Source organism: Cydia strobilella, chromosome Z (assembly GCF_947568885.1).
Source record: "Cydia strobilella chromosome Z, ilCydStro3.1, whole genome shotgun sequence".
NCBI classification, from domain to species: Eukaryota; Metazoa; Arthropoda; class Insecta; order Lepidoptera; family Tortricidae; genus Cydia; species Cydia strobilella.
Genome location: NC_086068.1, coordinates 11,846,319 through 11,869,626, shown reverse-complemented (window position 1 = coordinate 11,869,626; position 23,308 = coordinate 11,846,319). Strand labels below are relative to the sequence as shown.

Genomic DNA, 23,308 nt, shown 5'->3' with positions numbered 1-23,308 from the left:
ACCGGGTATGTCCTTTGGTTCGTCTTTATGTACCTATATAGGAGTAACGGATGCTGTTTTCCATTGGTCTGAAAAGCAACCAGAGCCAAGGTTGTGATTACAAATGTGGGTTAAGGGTACAATAATATTATTTCGAATGTGCTTTATGAGTTTGTTATTAATTCCATCCAAGCCTGGTACACTATCCATTTTGAGCTGCATAATAATTGAATTTATTTCTGTGAAATCAGTTGGCTGCAAAAAAAGGATTTATCTGTACCATCACTCAGTTGCAGTTTACTTGCTAGGTCTTCCTCTGACATTCCGGATTGTAAAATAATATTTTTAGCTAATGTTTGACCTAAAGATGAAAAAAAAAAAAGTTACAGTTATTAAGGGATTCCTCGGGATTTGGTGAAGAAATGAGTTCAGTTGGCAGTGTTTTGTTTTTTTTTTAAGTTACAAATATTTTTGACTACATTCCATAATTTCTTAGTGTTATGATTATTAGTTGAGAGTTCATGTTTCTCGTGTTGTTCTTTAAGCTTTTTTAGGAGATTATTGCTAAAGTTCTTGTATCTGCTTTAGGTTAATGATACCACTGCATCATGTGGATACTGTTTCATTTTTAGGTGTAACTTGTCACGGTTTTGGACACAGTGGAGGAGTCCAAGTGACATCCATGGTTTCAGGGTAAATTTGGATAGGGGAATTTTGACAATTTTTGAGTTTATTTCTACGGCTTTGTTAATAATAGTTGTAAAGGTGTCAGCTGCGATATTTGTGTTAGTTTCATCTAAAACACGATTCCAGTCCGCTGTTGAAAGTTCATTGTCGACGCCGTCGTAATCAATTAGGTTTTTATTACTGTCTCTAATTACATGAAAGGATAAATGAGAAGATATATCTATAGCGGCTGCTTTATAATCAGTTATATTGAGCTTTGTTCTACAAAACAACATTTTGAACTAAATCGGAAATACATTAAACTTAATTTATTTTAAGGTAAGATATGCCATCCACTGGCATGCACCTGACCACCAGCACCACCACCACCACCAACCACAATGACAACCACTATGTCAAACCTTTTTAATCGTTTTGGAACTATATTATTAAAAATGAATTACTTTCAAAATACACGCATTCATGTACAGACAAGGTAGTAAATATCGACACGGATATAGTGCCAGAAATATGTATCCATTATTGCCCATACATCAAGGTAGTGTGTACATATTTTTGGCACTTTGTCCGTGTCCGATGTTTAATAATAATACTATACTATGAAAGAAATTGAAATATTATTTTTTATTAGTTATTATAATAATTGTAAGCACAGCACAGAGCATATTTTATATAAAGCGTACAGATTTTACAGACAACTTGACATGACTTGACTTTCTTTTTCAGTACTTTACATTTCCATAGCGCCTTTCCGTTTCCCATTCCAATGGTTTTCCAACATAGAATACTTTCGTGGCGAAAGAGAGCTCTCTGCGTTTGCTGGTGTTGTCTTGTTTCAGGTTTTCATTGGACGAAATTGTTTTCAATACATCATAAGCTATTCTGAAGGTGAAGAATATAATAAGATCAAAACCGGATATTAGTGTGAAGCCGAGCATCAGACTGAGTAGGCCGCCGAACGAAGCTAAAAAAAAAATTTTGGTTAATAAAATTGTAATTTCAATCCTAGTTACCTCTCATACAGCCAGCAAGACAGCTGTTAATGTGAATACCTATACAATAGCTGCTGTGAAACTAGGTGAAATAACAACATACCAGTCTTTTTGACATGTTTCTTTATTACACTTGTAAAGTTGTTGTAAAATTCCCGGTGCCCTTGGTTACCATATTTGAAATCTTAATAAGAAATTTCTACACAGCAGCAGTTTTAAAATTTATTTATAATCACAAAACTATAAAAATACGCCCTCTTTTAGGCAAAAGTTAAATGCAAAAATCGGCATTATCGATTATATTTTCTTTTTTTTAATACTTGGCAGTCACATATATATTTTTTTTGTATTCTGCTTACCTACTTACTTTTACACGTAGCAAAAATGTAAACATACATATAAGTGCCACAGTAAATCAATAAGCCCAAACAAATATTAAAAATACGCAATCCCAGCCAAACTGCCATGTTTGATGATATAATGTTACCCTTAAATGCATGATTTTTTTCTTTTTGCCCGAAATTAATATATGTGTTACGTAATTGTTTGCTGATTATAGGAAAAATGGTAAAAAATTATACTAACTGGGAAATCAGTGTTAGAAGTTGCTTAGGTTAAATCATATTTCTGTAAATATATAATTTTTATAATATAATTGCTGTGTGAGAGCACCTTTATAGTGTTGAAATTGCGAGTAGCCGAGTATAATATTTATTAAGAAGCATGCAATAAATGTATCGTCAGACGCATACGAACCGAGAATGTTTTGCCAGTTTAAATAAACATCTCGCCGGTATCTGGTCGAGACCAAGTCGTTGAAGAATACATTCAGGAGCGAGCGGTTGTCCAAATTGACGTCGTTACTGAAACATAACAGACTCTGTGAACTAAACAATAGGAGCTACACTCACTGCGAGGGCGTGTAATCAACTAAAATGAGCGGCCAATTAACACTACTACGTGTTACCTGTAACATACATTATTACTGTACTGTGGCAGGCATTACAATTTGAATAATTATACATAGTTTATGCCAAGGATGGTAAATGTTAGCCAGTCTTATCAATTGCATAGAAAGCTACTTTGTCAAGTAAGAAAGGCACAAGTAATAATTTTTTGTTTTTTATTTTACCAGTTTCCACTAAGCCGCGGACTGACAGACGGATAGACAGACAAATAGACGTACAGCGTGCTGTAATATTGCATAGACACAACATGAATGGAATTCATTCAACTTTATGAATGCACTTTTGCAGCTGGGTGCACATGCCAAAACTGTAAGAATTCCTAGTTAACTACGGATCCCTAAAAACGAACCATTTCATCAGAAGCAATAGGTACATAGTAATGCAATCGTGTGAAAATATTTTTTGTGTCCTTAGTATTTTAAATCACGTTTTTCGTATCAACATTTACGAAATAGAGTTCCATTATTTATAGTTCTACAATTTATTGAAACGAGTAAATTCGCATGTATAATAAATTGTGTAAATTGTAATAAAATGGAAAATACCTACACTTTGTTGAACATTGGACAATAATGGAATAAGTTTATTCGTTCATTTAATAATTTTTTGTCCATTGTTCATGGAAGCCTTTGACGAGAAATAATAATATGGTGAACAAGCGGTATTCGTGAAAGAGGTGCTAACAAAAATGCGATCCCATTTAGTTTGGCTTGCTTTGCCAGCATGCCAAGGGCCACTTCCAAAGGGTAGTCGTAATGCTCGCACTCTGGCAAGCACTGCATAACGTTGTCTGGCTCGGACTCGCTTTCGTTTGTTGCTCCTACAACAACAAAGCCTTTTTTATACACCTTAAACCATTATTTGCCACGGGAGGGTTCACAGGGTTATAAGTTTTAATACAGAGATGGGTTGAAACAACGTGATTTTTTCAGAACCTACAACCGTTATCAAGTTCGCAAAAACCCTGAGGCCCTAACTAGAAAAACGAAATTTTGGTTTTTCGCGGTAGGCCCTCTGTTCAGCCGCGCCCGCCTCACCGTTCGCAGGCCTCTCAGAATATGTTCCTTATCTCAAGGTGCACGGTTTTGGAGTTCTAGCACACATGTCAAAAAATACAAATGTAAATGTAGAATGAGTAGAGAATACCTTAAGTAAAAATATGAAAGTTCATTTTAGATTTTTTAAACAAAGCCTTTTAAATTACATGTTATGTTTCTAATATGTGGCTTTCCATGTGGACTCTTCTCTGGTCCTTATGCTTAATGTGCCACTGATGACCAACCATGATGATACCTACCTAAAATACGTTTAGCATCTAAGAGCAGTTGCTACTTACCTATTTTTTCTAAGCAGTTCAAGTCCTTAAAATTACATTTTCGATGATCATCTGAAATCAAAGTAGGAGAATCTTTATGCATAAATAAATCGCCATAGAAATATGAATATATATAAGTTAATCACAGTTTACAATGTGTAGGAGGAGGCGTAAAAAGTATTATAATAACAAATGAAAACTTTTACGAATTATGAACGAAAGTAGGTATCATATTTTGAAAGAAAGAAAGAAAATACATATAGAATACCGAGCTATAATGGTGAACCATAAAATACTAATGATAATTTTGCTTATTATGTGCAAATGCTACTTACTAATGTTAGTTCTACGTTTTCGTTTCGTAATTCCACGTTTAATTAAACGTAGAAGCTACCGTGTCGTTAAGAGATCACAGAAAATAAAAATTTCAATGAACCATTTTTTTAGATACTTAATGAAGATTAAGCCATTTGTAAGGAACAGATTGGATACGGAAGTGCTAAGGAAGTACTAAGTAGTCAAAGTAAGTGATCTTCTTCGGCGGGAACGGGCTCGATTAGATGTATCAAAAGTACGTCGCATCAAAAGTACGTCGCGGGGACATTAATTTGTGTTTTGGGAAAGTATCCTATGAAACTAAGTGACACGTTCATCCTCAATGTAGTAATTCGCAAGTATATACGAAAAGCGAGCCATTGTATTCGACAAAAACCTAGGAGATAATTTATAGGAGTTGTGCAGTCAAAACGGCAAGTTCAACGTTACATCCAAGCGCTCAGACTCGAATAGGTCATCATTAGTATTTTATGGTTCACCATTATAGCTCGGTATTCTATACTGCTTCAATTTGAATTAAATTAGAACTTATTATAGGGACGATGACACATGTTGAATTTTATAACAAAATCTAGTAACATAGATAGCAAATGAGCAATTTATCATAAAAATGTAGATATTAAATAATATATGGAAATAATAAAAAAGTACAGGACCTAAAAGTTTCAAAGTATATTTTCAACTTCCAAAAAGAAAAAAAGTAAGGTTACCAATCGATTCCTTACATTTTATTCAGAAAAAATTGTACGGCAACTATATACATAAACGCAATATTTCACCGACAAAAACGCTATTTTCTTATTTTGTCCATACATTCAAAATGGTCTCTCAGTGAACTTAACGTCACGTTCACTTATCGTTTTGTTTGGAGCGTTTCGCGAGTGAAGTACGAATGTCGCGGACTTTGACTGACATTTCTGACTTTTGTGTAGCTTTAATGCAATGGGTCCCATATAGACATTTGATCCTAAAAATAAACCTGATCGATTGATACCATTAATGAAAATTTGTCATCTAGCCTATTTTGATTTGATTTTGTTTCTAGTTCCATGCCATATATATATATATAGACTTTAATATGATTTAGAACTGCTAAAAATGTAGTTCGTCTAAGCTAACAAAGTGAGAGAGTGTAAGTAAGTAGTGTAAGCACAGAACTAGGATGACATAAGCATAAAAAATGCAGGTCTGTGAGTGTAATTATGAGATAAACGTCATATTTTCATAGAAATTTGACAATAATGATGACATAGTGACACTCGGACACTATCAATAATTGGACGTAGTTTAGGGAAAAGGATCTAAATATAGGATCAATTTGCTAAAAAAAATATCTTTCTTTCCCATCTCTTATCTTTCTATACCATCCATAGATGAATCCTTTTCGCTAAACTACGTTCACTTGATACTGAATTCAGTCCGAGTTTTTATAAATAACAATGTAAACCGCATTAATGTTAATAACTCTACTTAAGCTGTCAAAAAAGTATAAGTTATGAGTAAGTTATTTATATTTTCTGCACGTCTTGAATGTAGGACGAGGAAAAATATATAATATTATCGTGTTTTTTAAAGAATTTAAAAAAGAAAATCTTTTCCATTATTGTTTTTAAAAGAAAAATATATTTTAGTAGAAATTGGATTTATGAGTACCAAATCTTAACTGATATTGACGTATCTTAAAGTTCGAATCGGGCCGATAAAGTGAGCCGATCTCTCAAACAAGCTTGAACAACATCGCCTCAATTTCGTCAACTTTACCTGTTTCCAAAAACTAGAATAAAAATTGTAATTGTCATATACTATAGGTCTTCCAAGATTACTTTCTCGTAACAGAACGGGATCTGGTTGCTGCTCTCACCGATCCTTTCAAAAATATACATACTGTATACAATTATACACAAATGTCATCGTACTTAATGCAAAGGGATATTGTGTATAGTTTCGACGAAGTAGATACTCTCTAATAAATATGAAATGACTTTGTTATCTCACGTCTTACTAACTATGTGCTTTATTGTGTAAAAAAACGAAACGACAGTAAATAACGGAATCCTTAATTTAAAAATTTAAAGTTTACCTACTCCAACAATAAATATGATTCTTACTGAGCACATTGGTTGGAAAGCCCGTTCGAAATTTAACCTTATTTGCATAATAACAAGGTTGTATTTTGTAGATCTTTTTCTCTCTCATGCGCTTGGTGGACTATTACAAAAAACTGAAATAACCCACAAAAATAAGCAAGTTGAATGAAACTTTGTGTCACACACACATAAGTCATTAATTTCAATGCCATAGTTTTAACTAAAGATCATTCTCGCTAAAACGACTTCCTAATATGAAATTACCAGTCTAAGAAGCTGATCCAAGCTAGTAACTGAACCTATAAGTAACCTAAGATCAAGGCTGCAGTTAAAAAACTAATAAAGATAAGGTTAACCTGATAATTTTCCCGCCGTCTCAATACTCGATTTAGTTGGTTACTGGCTGGTTAGCTGCCTGTTAGCTATAGTTTTTCCGAAAATTCCTAGGACAGAGGCGAATCTTTTTGTATGAAAACTTTCAACTTTAAATGCATTTTTTATCGAAACTACAGCAATCTAAAATGAAGTCAAAATCAGTCTATCGACTCAATTTTTTGCAAGCTTTCTAATGGTACCCCACTCGATACTTACAAATAAAATTAAAAAACAGGTTACCCCTCTCAACCCCCTAAATTACCCCCTAAAATAAGGAATAAGCGGTTTTGACTTATTTACAATATTAGTGGTGGTAATTGTTATAACTGTTTCAAATTTTAGGTATCAATGTCAAACGGTCTCTGAGAAAAATGCATTTAACTGATTTGCAAGACCGAAGTGATCCCATAAGTGTAAGTGTTCCGTTTGTCAAAACAAAGTTTTGCACGGAACACTAATTAGCATAGGCAGGGACCGAAAAGTTAAATAGCAATTGAACATAAATTATGAGCTAACCTGTAGTTGGAAAGTAGAATGGCAAACAATCACACGTTTTCTTTATGTACTGCACTTTCTTGAAAGCCATACAATTATGGTAAGAGTAGTGGCGGAACAGGCTAATTTGACGCTGAAACAAGTCAAATTATTAATCACATATTTTCCTATGATAGGTACATTGACGAATGATGTTGATATCATATCAAAGTTAATTGAATAAAGGTAGCACTGGAAGCTTTCAGCAATCATTACCTACATAAAGGCAATCGCTCTCACTCAGTAATTTCAGTGTCGTGTATTATAACAGAGTATTTTTACTAGTGGCCATACTCTAAAAGGTAAATATATACTACTTATTTATGTATAGGTAATAGAGACATGTGGTTGATAATTTTAAGAATAAGAATAATAATTGTTTATTGCCACATTATCAAGTACAAAAGAAAATGAAATAAAAGTACAAAAGAAAATAAAATAAAATTACATAAAACAAGAATAAGAAAAAATAATTATAAATTTATAAGTAAGTACAATCAATTGGGCAAAGGGTTTCCAGTCTCAACGTGTGCCGGGCCGAGATGCCCGGCGCTGGTTTTCAGACCGGTCGATTTTAACAAATTTTGCGTGTATACCTATATACATATCACAGCAAAAGGAGTATATTTTGAAGATAAATACATTTTGTTTTTGTTAAGTGATTATAGATTTAACTTATAGAATTTGTAAAGATGTGTATATAAGATAGAGTATCAATGCAAGTGTGAAAAGTGCACACGTACATTGAACGACGTTTTTATACATTTGCGAAACAATCACAATAAAACATATATATTTTGGTTACATTAGTATTACACTTATAGTTACGAATTTTCCCTTGAACTAGAATGATATTGTAATTATATTATAGCGGGTGTTTCCTGTAACAGGAGCATTCAATTAAACTGTAGGCTGTACTCCTCAGACTGACCAACATTTGTTCAGCAACTTTTAAAAATAACTTGTGGATTGATTTTTATTACACTTTAAAGTTTATTCTAAGACGCAATGTATTGCAAAATTTGTCATGTTTAAAGGTTGACACAGATGGCAGCGTACATTGAAAATAATATTTAATTAGTATGAAAAAGGTATAATCTTAAAATTTCATAATTTTAAAAAGTTGCTGAACAAATGTTGGTCAGTTTGAGACGTACAGCCTCCAGTTTAATTTAATACTCCTGTTACAGGAAACACCCGGTATATTAAGGTGAAGGGGGCGAAGTGCGCCTGCCGTATAAATGCGCCTACCTATATAATCTATATAGATATATAGGGGTAGGCGGGTAGGTTCACCTTATTCAGCACTATAAACTACTATCGATAATGACAAAAAAAAATACTATAAACTACGTTCAGCCTGGCTTTACATTGCAAAAATAATCACATCTTATTTCATACAAAAACACTTACAGTTGCAATTTAAGTTAATTGTTTTGATAGGTACAACTAAATTTTAAGTGAAAATAGCGGGCGCCGGTTTTTAACCGACTTCCAAATCTCAAAAGGAGGAGGTTATCAAATCAACGTTTTGTTTTTTTTTGTTTGTTACTCCATATCTCCGTCATTTCTGGACCGATTTTGAAAATTCTTTTATGATTGTAAGAATATATATACAGATTGGTCCCGTTTTTGTCAAAACGAAATTCTGATGATGGGATCCATGAGGAATCGAGGGAACTCCTCAAATATTAAAGGCATACATATAGTAATTTTAGTATTTTCATCAACAAATCAAGCATTTAGATTTAAAAAAGTGACATTTGATGAAGTGGAACTGCTGATGACGATCAGAATGGAACTCCTCAACTACGCATAGTTCACGTTTGGCGAAGTGTCCTCTTCGTTATGTTTGTGAAGCAAGTTAAGTTTTTAAGACACATTTTTGTCAAGCTCGAGTTCTGATGATGGGATCCATGAGAAATCGACGGAACTCCTCAAATCTTAAAGGCATACGTATAGAGATTTTTGTTATTTCATCAGAAAATAAGGCATTAACATTGAAAACTGTCGCATTTCATTAAGTGGAACTGCTGATGATGATCAGAACGAAACTCTTCAACGTTTATTGGCGATTTCGATTTCGACTTGGACCCGGACACGGACCCGGACTCGGACCCGGACCCGGTTCGGTCTCGGACCTGAATTCGGACCCGGAGAGTTATAACTGCGACCCTTACAGAAACGAAATGCTACTAGATAAGTGGGTTAGGTTAGGTTTGAACTGCGGTCCTCACAGAACCGAACTGCTGTCAGAGAAGTGGGTTAGGTTAGAAATGAGAACGGTTCGGGCGGAGTACGTCACTTTCTGAGTATGTAACTTTCTGAGTACGTCGCTTTCAGAGTACGTCACTTTCTGAGTACGTCACTTTTTTAGTACCATCGCCCACACTGTTAACTACATTGGTGGACCTTTTGTAATAAGGTCCACCGATGGACAGTGAGGAGTGTTGTTGTATGTAGGTATAGTCGATTTAAAGGTATAATATACCTGCACGAAAAATGTATACCAGCAACCAGATTAGCTGTACGACATACGGTCGCTTTTATATCTGACATACCTAAAGAGTGTTTTGGACCTTGAGGGGAAATCCGAATCCACAGAAGATAAAGAACGAATATTGGGTGGTCTAGCCTCCGAACTTTCCCGACCTCAATACCAATCTCTGTATAGAGTATGGAATTCTCTACCAATCAGCCGTAGGGCCAAACAGAGATTGGTATTGAGATCGGGAAAGTAACGTACTCCGTAGAAAGGTCGGGAGAGGGACGTAGTCCGCCCGAACCGTTAGAAGGTACTACGACCCTTATAGAAACGAAATGCTACTAGAAAAACGTGACAAAATGTATTAATTATACTATATCTGGTGATCAATTAAATACCAGCAAATAATTTATATGGCATTTCAAACTTATTTGAGAAGTCGGTTTTTTTCTATTAAAGATTATACCTTTTAATTTTTAATTTTTTCTTGTTGCGAATTACCTTTTCGCACGTGTATTATATAAACTTTTTACATTACATATGGCCCTTTAAATTTTTCACATGGGGTAAAATATTATTGCCCACGTATTTTGAGTGACTGTATATAAGTCAAAGTAAACAACTTTAACTAGGAAGGCAACCCCCAACTCACGGAAATATTGTAATGTGTCGACATTTATGTTACAGCTGTTTTTTTCGCAATTTCGGAGTTGGTCCCATTAGTCCCTTGACCGATCCGTAGATTGACCAAATCTCCACCATCAGGTACTTACCTACACTTTTTGTAAAATGCATTCAATAGTGAAACTCAATCAGTATTGTAATGTATAGGAATCCCAAGTTAGTGACGATGGTAATGGATGTTTTCATGCCGTGTGCAAATGTAATTTTGAAATCCATACTATATCACCACTATGTCGACTCATTGTTTAAAAAAACACATAAGATATACGCAAAGATTTCTATCTTCTATAATAGCAAGGTAATCCAATCAATGGAATTCAGATTTAAAAAGGTGTAAGTTTCATAAAACTTGTTTAGGAAATGTACTTATTTTCATTAGAATCAATTAGTATCGGTTGATTTGGGCAGATAGCGGGTTGATTTTTAAATAGATCGATATCTAAGTATATTCAGTTTTGCGTCAGTAAAGTGCGTCATAGTAGTCGTATTTATAATCGTCAATCGATACAGATCTTGATATTGGTTAAGTAAAAAAGTGAAAAGTGTATGCAGTAAATGGAACGAAGTAAGTAAAAGATAACGTACTTACGACTTAATATTCTAGGGTATACTACCATAAACAACTAAGCAAGAAAAAACAAAGCATACTACGTTAGAATATCTGCTCAACGTTACCACCTTACTTACTTACAAAGTTTCAAAATTTTAACATTAATTGGTACCAAATTGGTACACTGACATCAGAAATATATCTAATGGGGTTGGCCGGTCGAAATAATTAGCAGATGGCGCCAGCATAGCTTGCCCTGTCAATCCCTACAATTGTGTCAAATTTTTGTTTTTTTAATGCCGTGGATGCCAGCCCTTTAAGCCAAATCTCATAGAAAAAGGGGCAAGCTATGATGGCGCCATCTCTGCAAACCTTTGACAGTTGCCAACCCCATTGGTGTCATTTATTTATCGTGAGTCTCGCTTGCGCCAATACATTTACAGTCAAGGTATTAAATATCTACACGGAAAAAATGTCAGTGTACACAATACCTATTTTTGGCACTTTGTCCATGTCGATATTCAATACTTTGACTGTACGGACAAGTACGAGCGAAATACACAATAACTAAATGACATCATTTAGATATCATTGTGATATCAGTTTGCGTTCGAATTGGCTTGTCATTATTCATACTATACTTGTTACCTCGTCGTTGTAGTAGCACTGCCGTTGTGTCGGTGGAAAGGACTTGATGCCAGGCGTGGCATATGTGCGTTCGGGCGACAGCGATATCAGCACCTCCGTGGACGGGTTTACCATGCGCGCCTGCGAGTCCAGGTCCGGCAAGTTGTACGAGTCGTCTATCAACACCTGGACATAACGTTACACTTGAAAATATGTCCAACTACCACGCTACGATACAATACCTACAGGCTTATTCACGAGACGTGAACAGGACCACCAATACACACACTCAGTAAATGTTAATGGACCGTTCACCATCATGTTTTTTTTATGCTAAGTCAGTGGCAAACAAGCATAAGGCCCGCCTCTGTAACTCCAGAGGTGTTACATGCGCTTTGCTGACCCTAACACCCCGCACCCTCGTTGAGCTCTGGCAACCTTACCGGCATCGGCAACTAACGGAAGGCAGGCAGACTATACCCTCTTATACCGAGTGATCTAGGTATACTTATGAAATTCATCAATTCTCCTAATTAGTTGCAGGTCAGTGCATGCCTTCCGCCCCAATAGAGTATTACACTCCATGTCTAAAACATACACCTTTTGTACTGGGGTATAAATTTTTTCATTAATGCAGTTTTTTTTTTAATTAAAATATATTTTTCCTTTAAGTAAAATGAGCTAACTTAAGGTTTTAAGGCACTTTCCCTCCAGGGCCCATAATTTTTTTCCACACTGTAGAATAAAAATACAATCATATTCAATGTATGGGCGTGTGTGAGTTTTCGCTGAATATTCTTATTAATATTCCCATCTTATCTTAAATTTTTTATCTAGGGTTTTTCGATAATCTTCACTCGCTTCCTGCTGCAAAGCCACAATTATGTTTATATTTTTACAAGTTGTTTTATGTACATTAGGATGCCATCTTACCAAAAAAACTTTTTGAAACTCTTTTCTACTTGAGATAGTCAGGAAGCCTTTCTACAAGCACTGGGTCGTTTTTGTATGGGATGAGATGTTGAAACACCTCAGAACTATCTCAATCTTAAAACAATTAGAAAAATGTTAGCTAGGTATTGTGAAAAGACAATTCAATATGGTATAATTTGGCTTATTTTTTAAAAAATACTAATAAAATGTTTTTAACAGGAGAATTAGGTAAAGACTGTCAGAAGACCGTGGACAAAAAAAATTTGGTACCTACGGTGGAATATAATATAATGCTTAAAGTCACTGACAACCTAATATTAAATTAATTTTTAACAAGCAGAAACGTCTGCGATCGGTGCTATTAAGCTTAGAATAAATTTAAAAATTGAAAAATTACTGCCTTGGGTGAGACTTGAACTCACGGCCTCTGGATCGATACTCCAGCGCTCTGCCAACTGAGCCACCAAGACCTCATCCATAGTCAGCAAATCTTCCCACTATAAGGGCCAAGGCAGTAATTTTTCCATTTTTAAATTTATTCTAAACCTAATATTATATTATGTTTGTAATTTTATTATGTACATAGTTTGATAACCACTTTTTTTTTAACTATATCATGCGTGGCGGGGTTTTATCGTGTACAGTCTTTAATAGGCCGTTTGAAAAAATGTCAAGTTGGGATTAGTTATCAATAGGAACGTATCTACATTTTTGTAAGTAACATGATTTGCTGTAGGTAAATATTTACGCCACCTAGTTGACACTGATTCAAAGGCAATGCGAAGGTGCTTAATAATCAGATTAGATCTAATAATCGGATTGTAGCATTGATATTACTTTAATATGTTTTAACTTCCTCGTCTAAAGTGATAAATAATACTGGACAATTAGATTATTGACAACGGTTCTAATTTAGATCAGAGCAAGATATGATCTTTTTAGTTTTAAGTTAGTTTTCAGGGTTCCGTTCCGTAAGATTAAAACGGAAACCTTATAGGATAACTCGTGTGCCTGTCTGTTCGTCTGTCACATGCAATTCGCTAGTGAACGAGCGGGGTATGGTGACTACAGTACAGACACACAACACCGAACACGCACCAGCGCGCCCTGCGAGGCCACCGCGGAGCTGTAGTAGTCGTCAGGCGCGGTGTTGATGAGCACGGTGAGCGCGGTCTGGTAGCCGCAAGAGGCCACGCGGCGCGGCTCCACCTGCTTGCCTAACTCGTTGGTCCTGTTCACATATTAATTATAGCTTAACATTCGCAGCTCCCAAGAAAAAAATCGCAACAGTAAACAGCGGTCTTTCACTTACTGCTGGCCGCTCGATAAAACGTATAAGTCAAAGTCAAAGTCAATATAATCTTTATTCAAATAGGCCTAGCAACAAGCACTTTTAAATTGTCAAGTTTTAAATATTACCTTAATCTAAATATCAGAGCTATTTATTGATGCAGTTATTATTATTCTAAAAAACATTGAATTATTATAGATATGTCAAACTTAATAATAAGAATTCACAAAAGGATCGTCAAACACCAAAATTGTATAAAAAATACTAGTCTAGAAACTTTCTAGAATAAAAATCTAAATGTCAAAAAATACGGATTACCTAATATAGGTATTAATTATTTTCAATCACAATCCCACGGTGTTTCATCATTCATGTAGTCTTGTGTGCTATAATAGGCTTTAGAGATAAGTTTACGTTTTACATATTTTTTAAATTTATTAACAGATAATTCAGTGATGATATTTGGAAGTTTATTATAAAATCTTACACATCTTTAATTTTATGGAGCCGAGTGAAGGGTACTGCAAGCTTATGCTTATTTCTAGTATTAATGTTATGTATGTCACAGTTTTTCTTAAAACTGGCAATGTTTTTATGTACATACAGAATATTCTCATAAATATATTAACAGTGCACTGTCATTATGTCAATTTCCTTTAATTTATCTCTAAGTGAGTCTCTATGGTTCATTTTATATATTGCTCGAATAGCCCTCTTCTGCAGAACAAAAATGGTATTTATCTCTGAAGCACCACCCCCACAGTAAAATACCATATGACATAACGCTATGGAAGTAACTAAAATATACTAATCGAGCTGTTTTCACATCAGTTAACTGACGGATTAGCAGCAAAAGCTGCAGAACTCAGTCTATTCGAAAGAGTATCAATATGGGGACCCCATTGGAGTTTAGAATCTAAAGTTATACCAAGAAAAACTGTACTATCAACCAATTCCAATTCCTCGTCCTTCACAATGACACTTGTTTTCACATGCCTTACGTTACTACTAGTGACAAACTTAATACATTTAGTCTTTTTCTCATTTAACAATAAGTTATTAACATTGAACCAATTTACTACTTCTGAAATAGCATCGTTTACATCACTGTAAGCTTGTTGGTGTCGTTTGACTTAAATAAGTGAGGTATCGTCTGCAAACAATACTATATCATGGTGGGTCTTTACAAGGTATGGCAGGTCATTAATGTAGATAAGGAACAGGAACTGCCCCCATTTTGATCCCTGCGGTACACCCATAGAGACCAATGACCCCGGTTATCGTTGTCCATTCACATCGACCCTTTGTATTCTACCGTGTAAGTAGGACTTAATTAAATTCAGTTCTCTTACTCCATAAAAGTGCAGTTTCCTGATCAATGTTTCATGACAGACGCAATCGAAGGCCTTAGATAAATCACAGAAGATACCCAAAGCATCCTGCGACTCCTCCCAGGCATCGAAGATCTGTTTAATTAGCTCAACACCAGCGTCGGTTGTTGAGCGACCTCGTTTAAAACCAAATTGTTTGTTATGCATTAAATTATTGATGTTAAAATGTTTCAATAACTGAGACAATACTAATTTTTCAAAAATTTTACTGAATGTCGGTAACACTGATATCGGTCTAAAATTAGTGGGGTCGGATGTGCTACCTGATTTAAATGAAATTGAAGTCGGTTAATAAAGGAGTGACTTTACTATATTTCATTAGATCAGGAAACTTACCGCAATCAACACTGTTATTAAATATAACTGCCAAGTCAGGCGTTACAACTTCTATTAAGGATTTGACAGCATGGACAGATACTCCCCAGAGGTCACTAGTTTTTTTGACATTAATTGATTTAAACGCCTTTATTATATCTGAGGCACTCACATGTTCAAAATGAAGGTCTCTACTATATTCTGGGACATTATCTTCTAACAATGTAACGGCAGACGAGGGTGATGAATTTAAGTCCTTGGTTGTGGAAACTGGTACCTCGATGAAGAATTTTTCAAATTCTGTTGCTACATCTAAACTGGAGTCTACAATTTTATCATCAATTTTCAGTTTAAGATCATTCATTCTTTGTGTTGAACTACCAGTCTCCACATTAATTACTTTCCACGTTGTTTTAACTATATCGGAGCTATTTTTTATTTTTTGGCTTAAATAATTACGCTTAACAATATGGCAATCTATTTTAAATTTCTTCGAATATTGTTTGACATGTTCCTTAAATTCGTCACTTGTATTAAACCGCCGTTCTTCATACAAGGCATACAATGCACGTCTTCGTTGATGTAGCACTGCAGTAGCCCACTCACTAAAAACTGATGCATCACTAACCATGACCGATTTTGAAGTAAATATCGCATTAAAATTTTCCATAAAAGTGTGAAAGAATGAATTATACATATTATTCGGACTCATGTTGGAGGACAGAAAGGGTAGCGCCTGAATTAAATTTTGTTTCATTCTTTCCACGCGGTCAGAGGTTACTGGTACAAAAGTTATTTGTTTTCTCAAGGTATTTCTCGTTACAGTCTCAAACACCACTAATTGGCCTAAGTGGTCTGATCCTAAATTGCTGATTACATTTTTAGTGGTAGGAAAAATGTCTGTGAAAATATTATCTATACAGGTGGCACTAGTGGCAGTCACTCTAGTAGGCTCTATAAATATGTGGTTGAGATTACATGATTTGTAAAAGATTCAACAATCTACAAGTTACTGTTGAATTTTCCAAAATATTTACATTAAAGTCGCCGCGTATAAGTAGTTTCTTACTAGAAGGTGATATTTTAAGTAGGACAGATTCCATTATGCTTTCAAATATTTCAAAATTACTTAAAGGCGGCCTATACACACAGACAACAATAAATTGCTCCAATTCTACTGCACTTAGTTCTACATATAGTCCGTTCAACAGACATGGATACAAATCCTTACGTTCCTTAAATTTTAACTTACTATTTAATATAATTAATTTAATAAAAAGGAATTTCAAGTACCTAATAGGTATCAACCAAGTTCTTTTTACTTACGCATGCAATGATTTGAGAGAGACGTTGACCGCAAAGTAGTTGAACGCGCAGCACAGGTTGAGCTGCGTGAACACCGGCTGGAAGAGCATCTCGCAGCGGTACACGGTGTTCTTCCACATGCACCGCTGTACTAACTGGCCACACGATGACACTGGCGACATCTGGGAACGTGCAGGGAAATAACATGATACTTACACTACGAGTACATGATATGATATGGAACATGGACGCTAAAAGTCTTGTTCACTATATAATGATTATAACACGTAATTTTCAATTGATTTGTCTATGATGTGACTTATTGTGGCACAAAGAAATCACACTTGCTGTTATTAATGGCACTTATTTTTAAAAACGCATGTGTTATGATTTTTTGTTACATTTTAAATCTGTCACGTGTAGCATTATGTAGTAGACACGCAGATAAGAACCTAATAAGGACTCACGATCCTGCTCGGAGTGTCAGAGTCCTGCAGAAGTGGAAGGCTCAAAAATCTTCTTCCTATATTATTTTCTAGAAGTAAAAGTAATATAGGTAGTAGGTAGGTCAGGTATTACCTACTTATATTGATAAGTCTGTGTACGAAACTCTCGAAGAGCCCGAGAACGTCTAAAGTACTTCTCAGAATTTGATTGAGTAAGCACCTAAACAGATGTTTACAGGCGTATATTTAACGAGATTATGAGTTACTTACATTTTCATGGTTCTTCCTTATAATTTGTTTTATGAAAAAAAATATACACAGAAAATATTTTTCTAATAATTAACTCAATCGACCACTACATTAAGGTTTTATTCAAATTTTGAATAAAACCTTAAATTTTCTCGTTTAGTGCGTGTTGATATATCGCTTGTTAGAATCGTCTCAAATGTTAAAATGACTATTGAGGTAAAAGTACAGTTGGCAATAAAAAAATTAATAAAAAATAGGTAATTGATATTTTATGAACAAATTAAACGACTTACACTTGCAAAAAGTGTTTCCATTGTAATTTTATTGAGATCTAGCACATCTTGCAGTTTGCTCAACATCAATTTTTGTGTGTCGTTGGCTTCAAACGAGGAATGGAGCAGGGGAGCCCAGCGAAGGTACTCGAAAACATTATCCGCGGTAATGTTCGGAGGGAGGGTCCTGAAATATAGGCAAGGAAACTAATATCGTCTATTGGCCCAATTCGAACAATGCTTATAAGATGTCACAGCGATACGATACCGATCTGTCAGTGTCAAAAGTGACGTTTATGGTTGAAGAAATGTCACTTATGACACTGAAATATCAGTAAAGTAACGTATCGGTGTGACACCGTATAGAAGGGTCGTGACTCGTGACTAGGCACTTTCCAATATTTATCGCCATTGACACTGTTATTATTATAATAATTATACAGGGTGGGCCAGTGATAAATGCATTTAAAAAAAAATTAATAAGTAATCAATTATTATGTTTTTAAATAAAAATTATAATTAGAATTTGGGATAAAGAAATAAATTTTACGTTTTAAAAATTAAATCATCAAGATGTCGTCCGTAGTGGTCTTCCAGTTTTGCTTGTAAGTTTTGAAAGACTTGACAAGAGATTTCCTGGCTCCGAAACTTCACGAATCGTATGGTTACAACAACAATACATGGTTTCAGCAAGACGGGGCCACCTGCCATACAAGTAACGTGACCCTGGAAGTTTTGCGTGAAATGTTTCCTCAAAAATTGATATCGAGGCGAGGTGACATTGCTTGGCTTCCCAGGAGCCCTGACTTAACTTCAGCAGACTTCTTTTTGTGGGGTTACTTGAAGAGTAAAGTGTACTCCAATAATCCGACAACCACAGCAGAATTAAAGGAGAATATTCGTCAAGAAATCCAATCAATATCTCCGCAACTTCTAACGAAAGTCTTTCAAAATTTACAAGCAAGACTGGAAGAGTGCCGCAACCGCTACGGACGACATCTTGATGATTTAATTTTTAAAACGTAAAATGTATTTCTTGATCCCAAATTTTAATAATATTTTTTATTTAAAAACATAAAAATTGATTATTTATTATTATTATTTTTAAATGCATTTATCACTGGCCCACCCTGTATAACTCAAACTGAACCGTCAGCTGAGGATGACTTTCAAATCAATGCATTTTTGACGATTTTTTTTACCATTTATATAATTAAATTAGGTAAGTTTAGGGTGTTTATATGCGCTCGTTCAATTGTTCTCACCAGACATGGAATATATCCTAAATAAAGTAAATATCCTAAATATCATATATTTAAACGATAAATACGTAAAAATCCTGAAAACAAGGAGGAGTCAGCAGCAGAAGCGGCTAAACTGGCGACGCGTGCGAATGATCTGATCAAGATAAAAATACCGATTAGATCACCTCGTCTGCTTAACTACTGCATATAGAAACGTGATTCACCCCCTTAACACGTTATTGCCTAACTACAGATACCGACACATTTGCGGCGAACTCCTTTGCCGCTCTCCGAGAAATGGTATTCAAATCACAAATAGTGACAGCTGGAAATGGTACGTCCCAGACGGGACCATGAGTGCTCTCGATCACCTGCAAAAGCAATATGTCGAATATATATTATATATCTTTCCGTATATTAGCTTAGGACACATTCATATACACACTGTATAAGGGTAAATATCCATCAGATCGATTGGTCGCGTTTCTATGAGGGCTGGGGGCCTAGCCAAGATGACAATAATCGTTCATCGACAAACCCCAAATGAAAAGAAAAAAAATAAAACTCACGCACACGCACGCACGCGTGTTGTTTCAGACTTAATGAGCGTACCTAAGCCTAATTAGAGCAAGTTATGCAAGGCACGCATAAATGGAGCGCGCAATCTCCATGAAACTATTACTTATAGGGTGCGAGTTCGCGGCGCATTCGCCAGACTTGGGGTCCATTTTCCGATCGCAGCTTTATAATATCCTCCTCCGAACCAAAGATAGATATAACTCCGTAATAGATAGATACAGTCTAAGGAAAAAACGAGCCTCCAAAATCAAGAAAATTTGATTCTCGTTCAGAGGGCGCTACTAGTTTTGACCTACAGTCGTATAGATGGCGTTGACGGTTTCGTTTGTTATTTAACAATTTTAACGCATATCAGTGAAAGGACATGGGTCAAAATCATACAAATAATTAATGCAAATAAAAAAAATCATTTATCTATATTTAAATACATTCTATCGTATTTTTATAAATCTTCATTTTTATGAAATAAAACTATGAAAACGGATTATATCGCGTATATTGAATTTATAATACATCCCGATGTTTCGAACTCTTTACAGCGTTCGTGGTCAACGGGTGACGGGTCCATTTTTAGTTTTAAAGTGTGTCGACAGATGGCAGTGAATTTACTGGGGTTACAAAATTTACTATGACAGTACCGCTCTAGTTGGCTCTAGTATAAGTTACTCTATGTCCGAACTGATATAGTCACGGCAGTCTGTCACGGGTCACGGTCACCCATTATGCACCATTGTCCATGTCCAGTGTATGAAGTCAAATTATGGTGATTTGTTTTTTTTTACAAGATATTTGCTGGTCTCCAGAATAATATCATATATGGTCTCATCGGAAGATCAGCGCTGGAAGTCACCAGCAATATGCTGAGATGAGGCCATTTCGTGGCACTTTAATCTTATTCTATGTTTTATTGTTATATTATGACTTGTAATGTTTGTTTGTGCTTACGAATAAAATCTTATTCTATTCTATTCTAATATATTTAGTTGATTAAGTTATAGTTATTTGTGCAACAAAAGAGGAAAGTTGGTTTTTCTTGCGAATGTGATTCTAAGTTAGAATCTTAAGCGTAACGAGGGCCTCAAAAACACGAGATGTAAAATAACTTTGCTCTCGTGTTGCACACATAATTTTTCACCTCAGTAGTGAGAACATATTAAAGGTAAAAATGTATTTCGAATTACACAGACTTATTAATTACCTCAACATTATTTTAGATAAGTTGCATCAAATTGAAATATTTAGGGTCTATTATTAATTATTACTGCCATGATAATAATGTCCTGACTTTGCTACTGAATAATAATATGGGGCATTTTCTATGTGAAAGGGACCTTATTGTTGATGGCGCTTACGCCGCACAGTGCCGCGCGGCATTGTATTTATATCGGAGCATCATTAATAATGGCGTAAGCGCCATCGACAATAAGGTCCCTTTTTATAGAAAATACTACATATAATAAGTTAATTACCGTGACAATAGGATTCCGAGCGTACCAACGATAGGCGGTGACGACGAAGTACGCCGCAACGCCGACACTCAAAACCACCGCCAGCGCCCACAGGCTTCTACAGAACATCGCCTTAATGATCACCTTCATCAAATTGGTACCTATCTATTGCATCGAAACATTTTACCATCGACAATTTTTATTACACAACAAAAGAAATATGACAAAGAAGACATTAATAAAGTCGATATCAAAACATAATGTAATTTTTACAAGCTTTTATATTTAACTTGCCCTAGTATGTATGTTGGTTTGTTAGTTAGTGTGGGTCTAATCTTGGAAGCTAAATTTGACCCACTTCCCGATTTCCGATTAAGCGAAATTTGCACAGCTACATTATGTAAGTCGGGTGACAATGCAATATTATGGTACCTACCATCGAGCTGATCTGATGATGGAGACAGGAGGTGGCCACAGGAACTAACAACGCAACCTAATAATAACAACGTAACCTTACAAAGGACACGACCGCTTGCATCAATTTTTAACGCTCTGTTAGCATGTAATTTTTTTTGTCTTTGTTTTTCAAAAGTTCGAAAGAAAAAACAACAATGTCAAATGCATGGAATATTAACAATTCACAACTAACTAAATACCAACCGTCGAGAACGGCACACGTACGAACTGTAAGTAAGTATTAGGTAGGTATACAAAAATTGAAAATTTAAAAGTCCCCGAAGCAAGCTCGGCCGAATTTCACCTTCCCATACAAACGGAGTTTCGTTCTCATTTTAAAATTACGTGTTGGATTGTAATGAAACTTTGCACATACAATGACATGAGGTATATCTAGGTTTGTAATTAGTTTATATTAGAACAGGCTCCAAGGAGATGTTCGTTTGCAAAAATATCGCACCGCGGTATGACTAATTAAACGTTCTTTTAACTGATACCAATATTAATTAGGTAGTTCAATTAGGCTAAGAGCTAGATTCAAATTAGTCCGATTTGTGTAAAAGGTGGGATTTTTTCGATAGCCAATGTATGAGAATTGTAAGGGGGAAATTCAAAGGGCTGGTGGGGGTAACGGCACTACTTTTCAGCCCGGCAACATCGGGTTTCTAGGAGCTTAGGAACCCCACTATAAGGATCAGAAGTCAAACTGCGGTGCGCTATTTTTGGAAACGAGACTTTACTGAGAGCCCGGTCTATATAGCTGTAGTATGTAAAACAAACGAAATAGGACAAAAACCATGGATGTAAGAAAAACAAGTTTTGTATGAAAAACTTAAATTCGCTGTATTTTTACTATTGTATTTGAACCTATATAAACTAATTATAGTAGATATATATAAACTAATTATAGACCTAGATAAGATATACATTATCCTATTATAAGTACAAAGTTTCAGAGCAATCTAGCTAGGCGTTTTAGAATGAGAGCGTAACTACGTTTGAATAGAGAACCGAGCTTGCCGGGGACTTAACATTTCAGTTTTTCATCATGGTAAAGCAAAAAATGTAAACAAACCTCTCCGGCGTATTAATATCCTCCATAACAATATACTTGTAGCCATGCAAATCTGTTCTGTTGCAAAACTCAACGAATTTGCTAGCTAGGAATCCCCTTTTCGGTGGTTTTTCAAACCAATGGTTCTCGTTTACGTATCCTTTGGCTTTCAGTCCCGTGTCCCCGCCGCCGTAGCGCACCATGATTAGACCGATTTGCTTACTTTGTTTCTACAATTACATAACAACTGAGTAACGTGGGTAAGACATTATGCAAAGTCAATAAATATAGAGTTCATCTAGATTTGTGAACAAGTTAAACCCATGAATTTAGTATAGACGGAAATATTGCAGGTCGCGTGCACGTCTATTGCGGGCTTAAAGTGACGAATGGTCGTGAAACGTCAGCTATTGAACACACGAGCCAGTAATTATAAGCATAGATCTCCAAATTAGATAAGCAGGCTCAAACAAATGTCGTTTAGGCCCTGGGCACACTAAAGCGTTCGGCAACAATAAATTAGCTAGGCCATTTCCCGCTATAGCCGACCTGACACGAGTACCTTATGCAAAATTATGAAATAGCTTGATTATTATGTGTGAAGTACGGATTATGGATAGAATGGGATAGGATAGGTAACACATTTTCTACAACAGGTAATTCGGCTCTCGTGAAAATTAATGACCAAAATATAAGTTCATAAAAG

At 35.4% G+C, this 23,308-nt stretch overlaps 1 protein-coding gene across 1 annotated transcript; it reads right to left on the bottom strand.

Moving 5' to 3' along the window:
• Positions 1–1,384: 1,384 nt before the first annotated feature.
• LOC134754283 (sodium channel protein Nach-like) lies at positions 1,385–22,809 on the bottom strand. The gene is made up of 12 exons (XM_063690508.1): positions 22,624–22,809; positions 21,114–21,210; positions 19,327–19,436; positions 17,843–18,008; positions 16,876–17,036; positions 13,651–13,783; positions 11,641–11,805; positions 7,256–7,367; positions 3,963–4,013; positions 3,311–3,446; positions 2,415–2,521; positions 1,385–1,630 (listed from the first exon to the last, which is right to left on the bottom strand). Exons 1-12 carry the CDS (start codon positions 22,803–22,805, stop codon positions 1,389–1,391), a joined length of 1,662 nt encoding a protein of 553 aa, XP_063546578.1. The 5' UTR covers positions 22,806–22,809; the 3' UTR covers positions 1,385–1,388.
• Between the last annotated feature and the right edge of the window lie 499 nt (positions 22,810–23,308).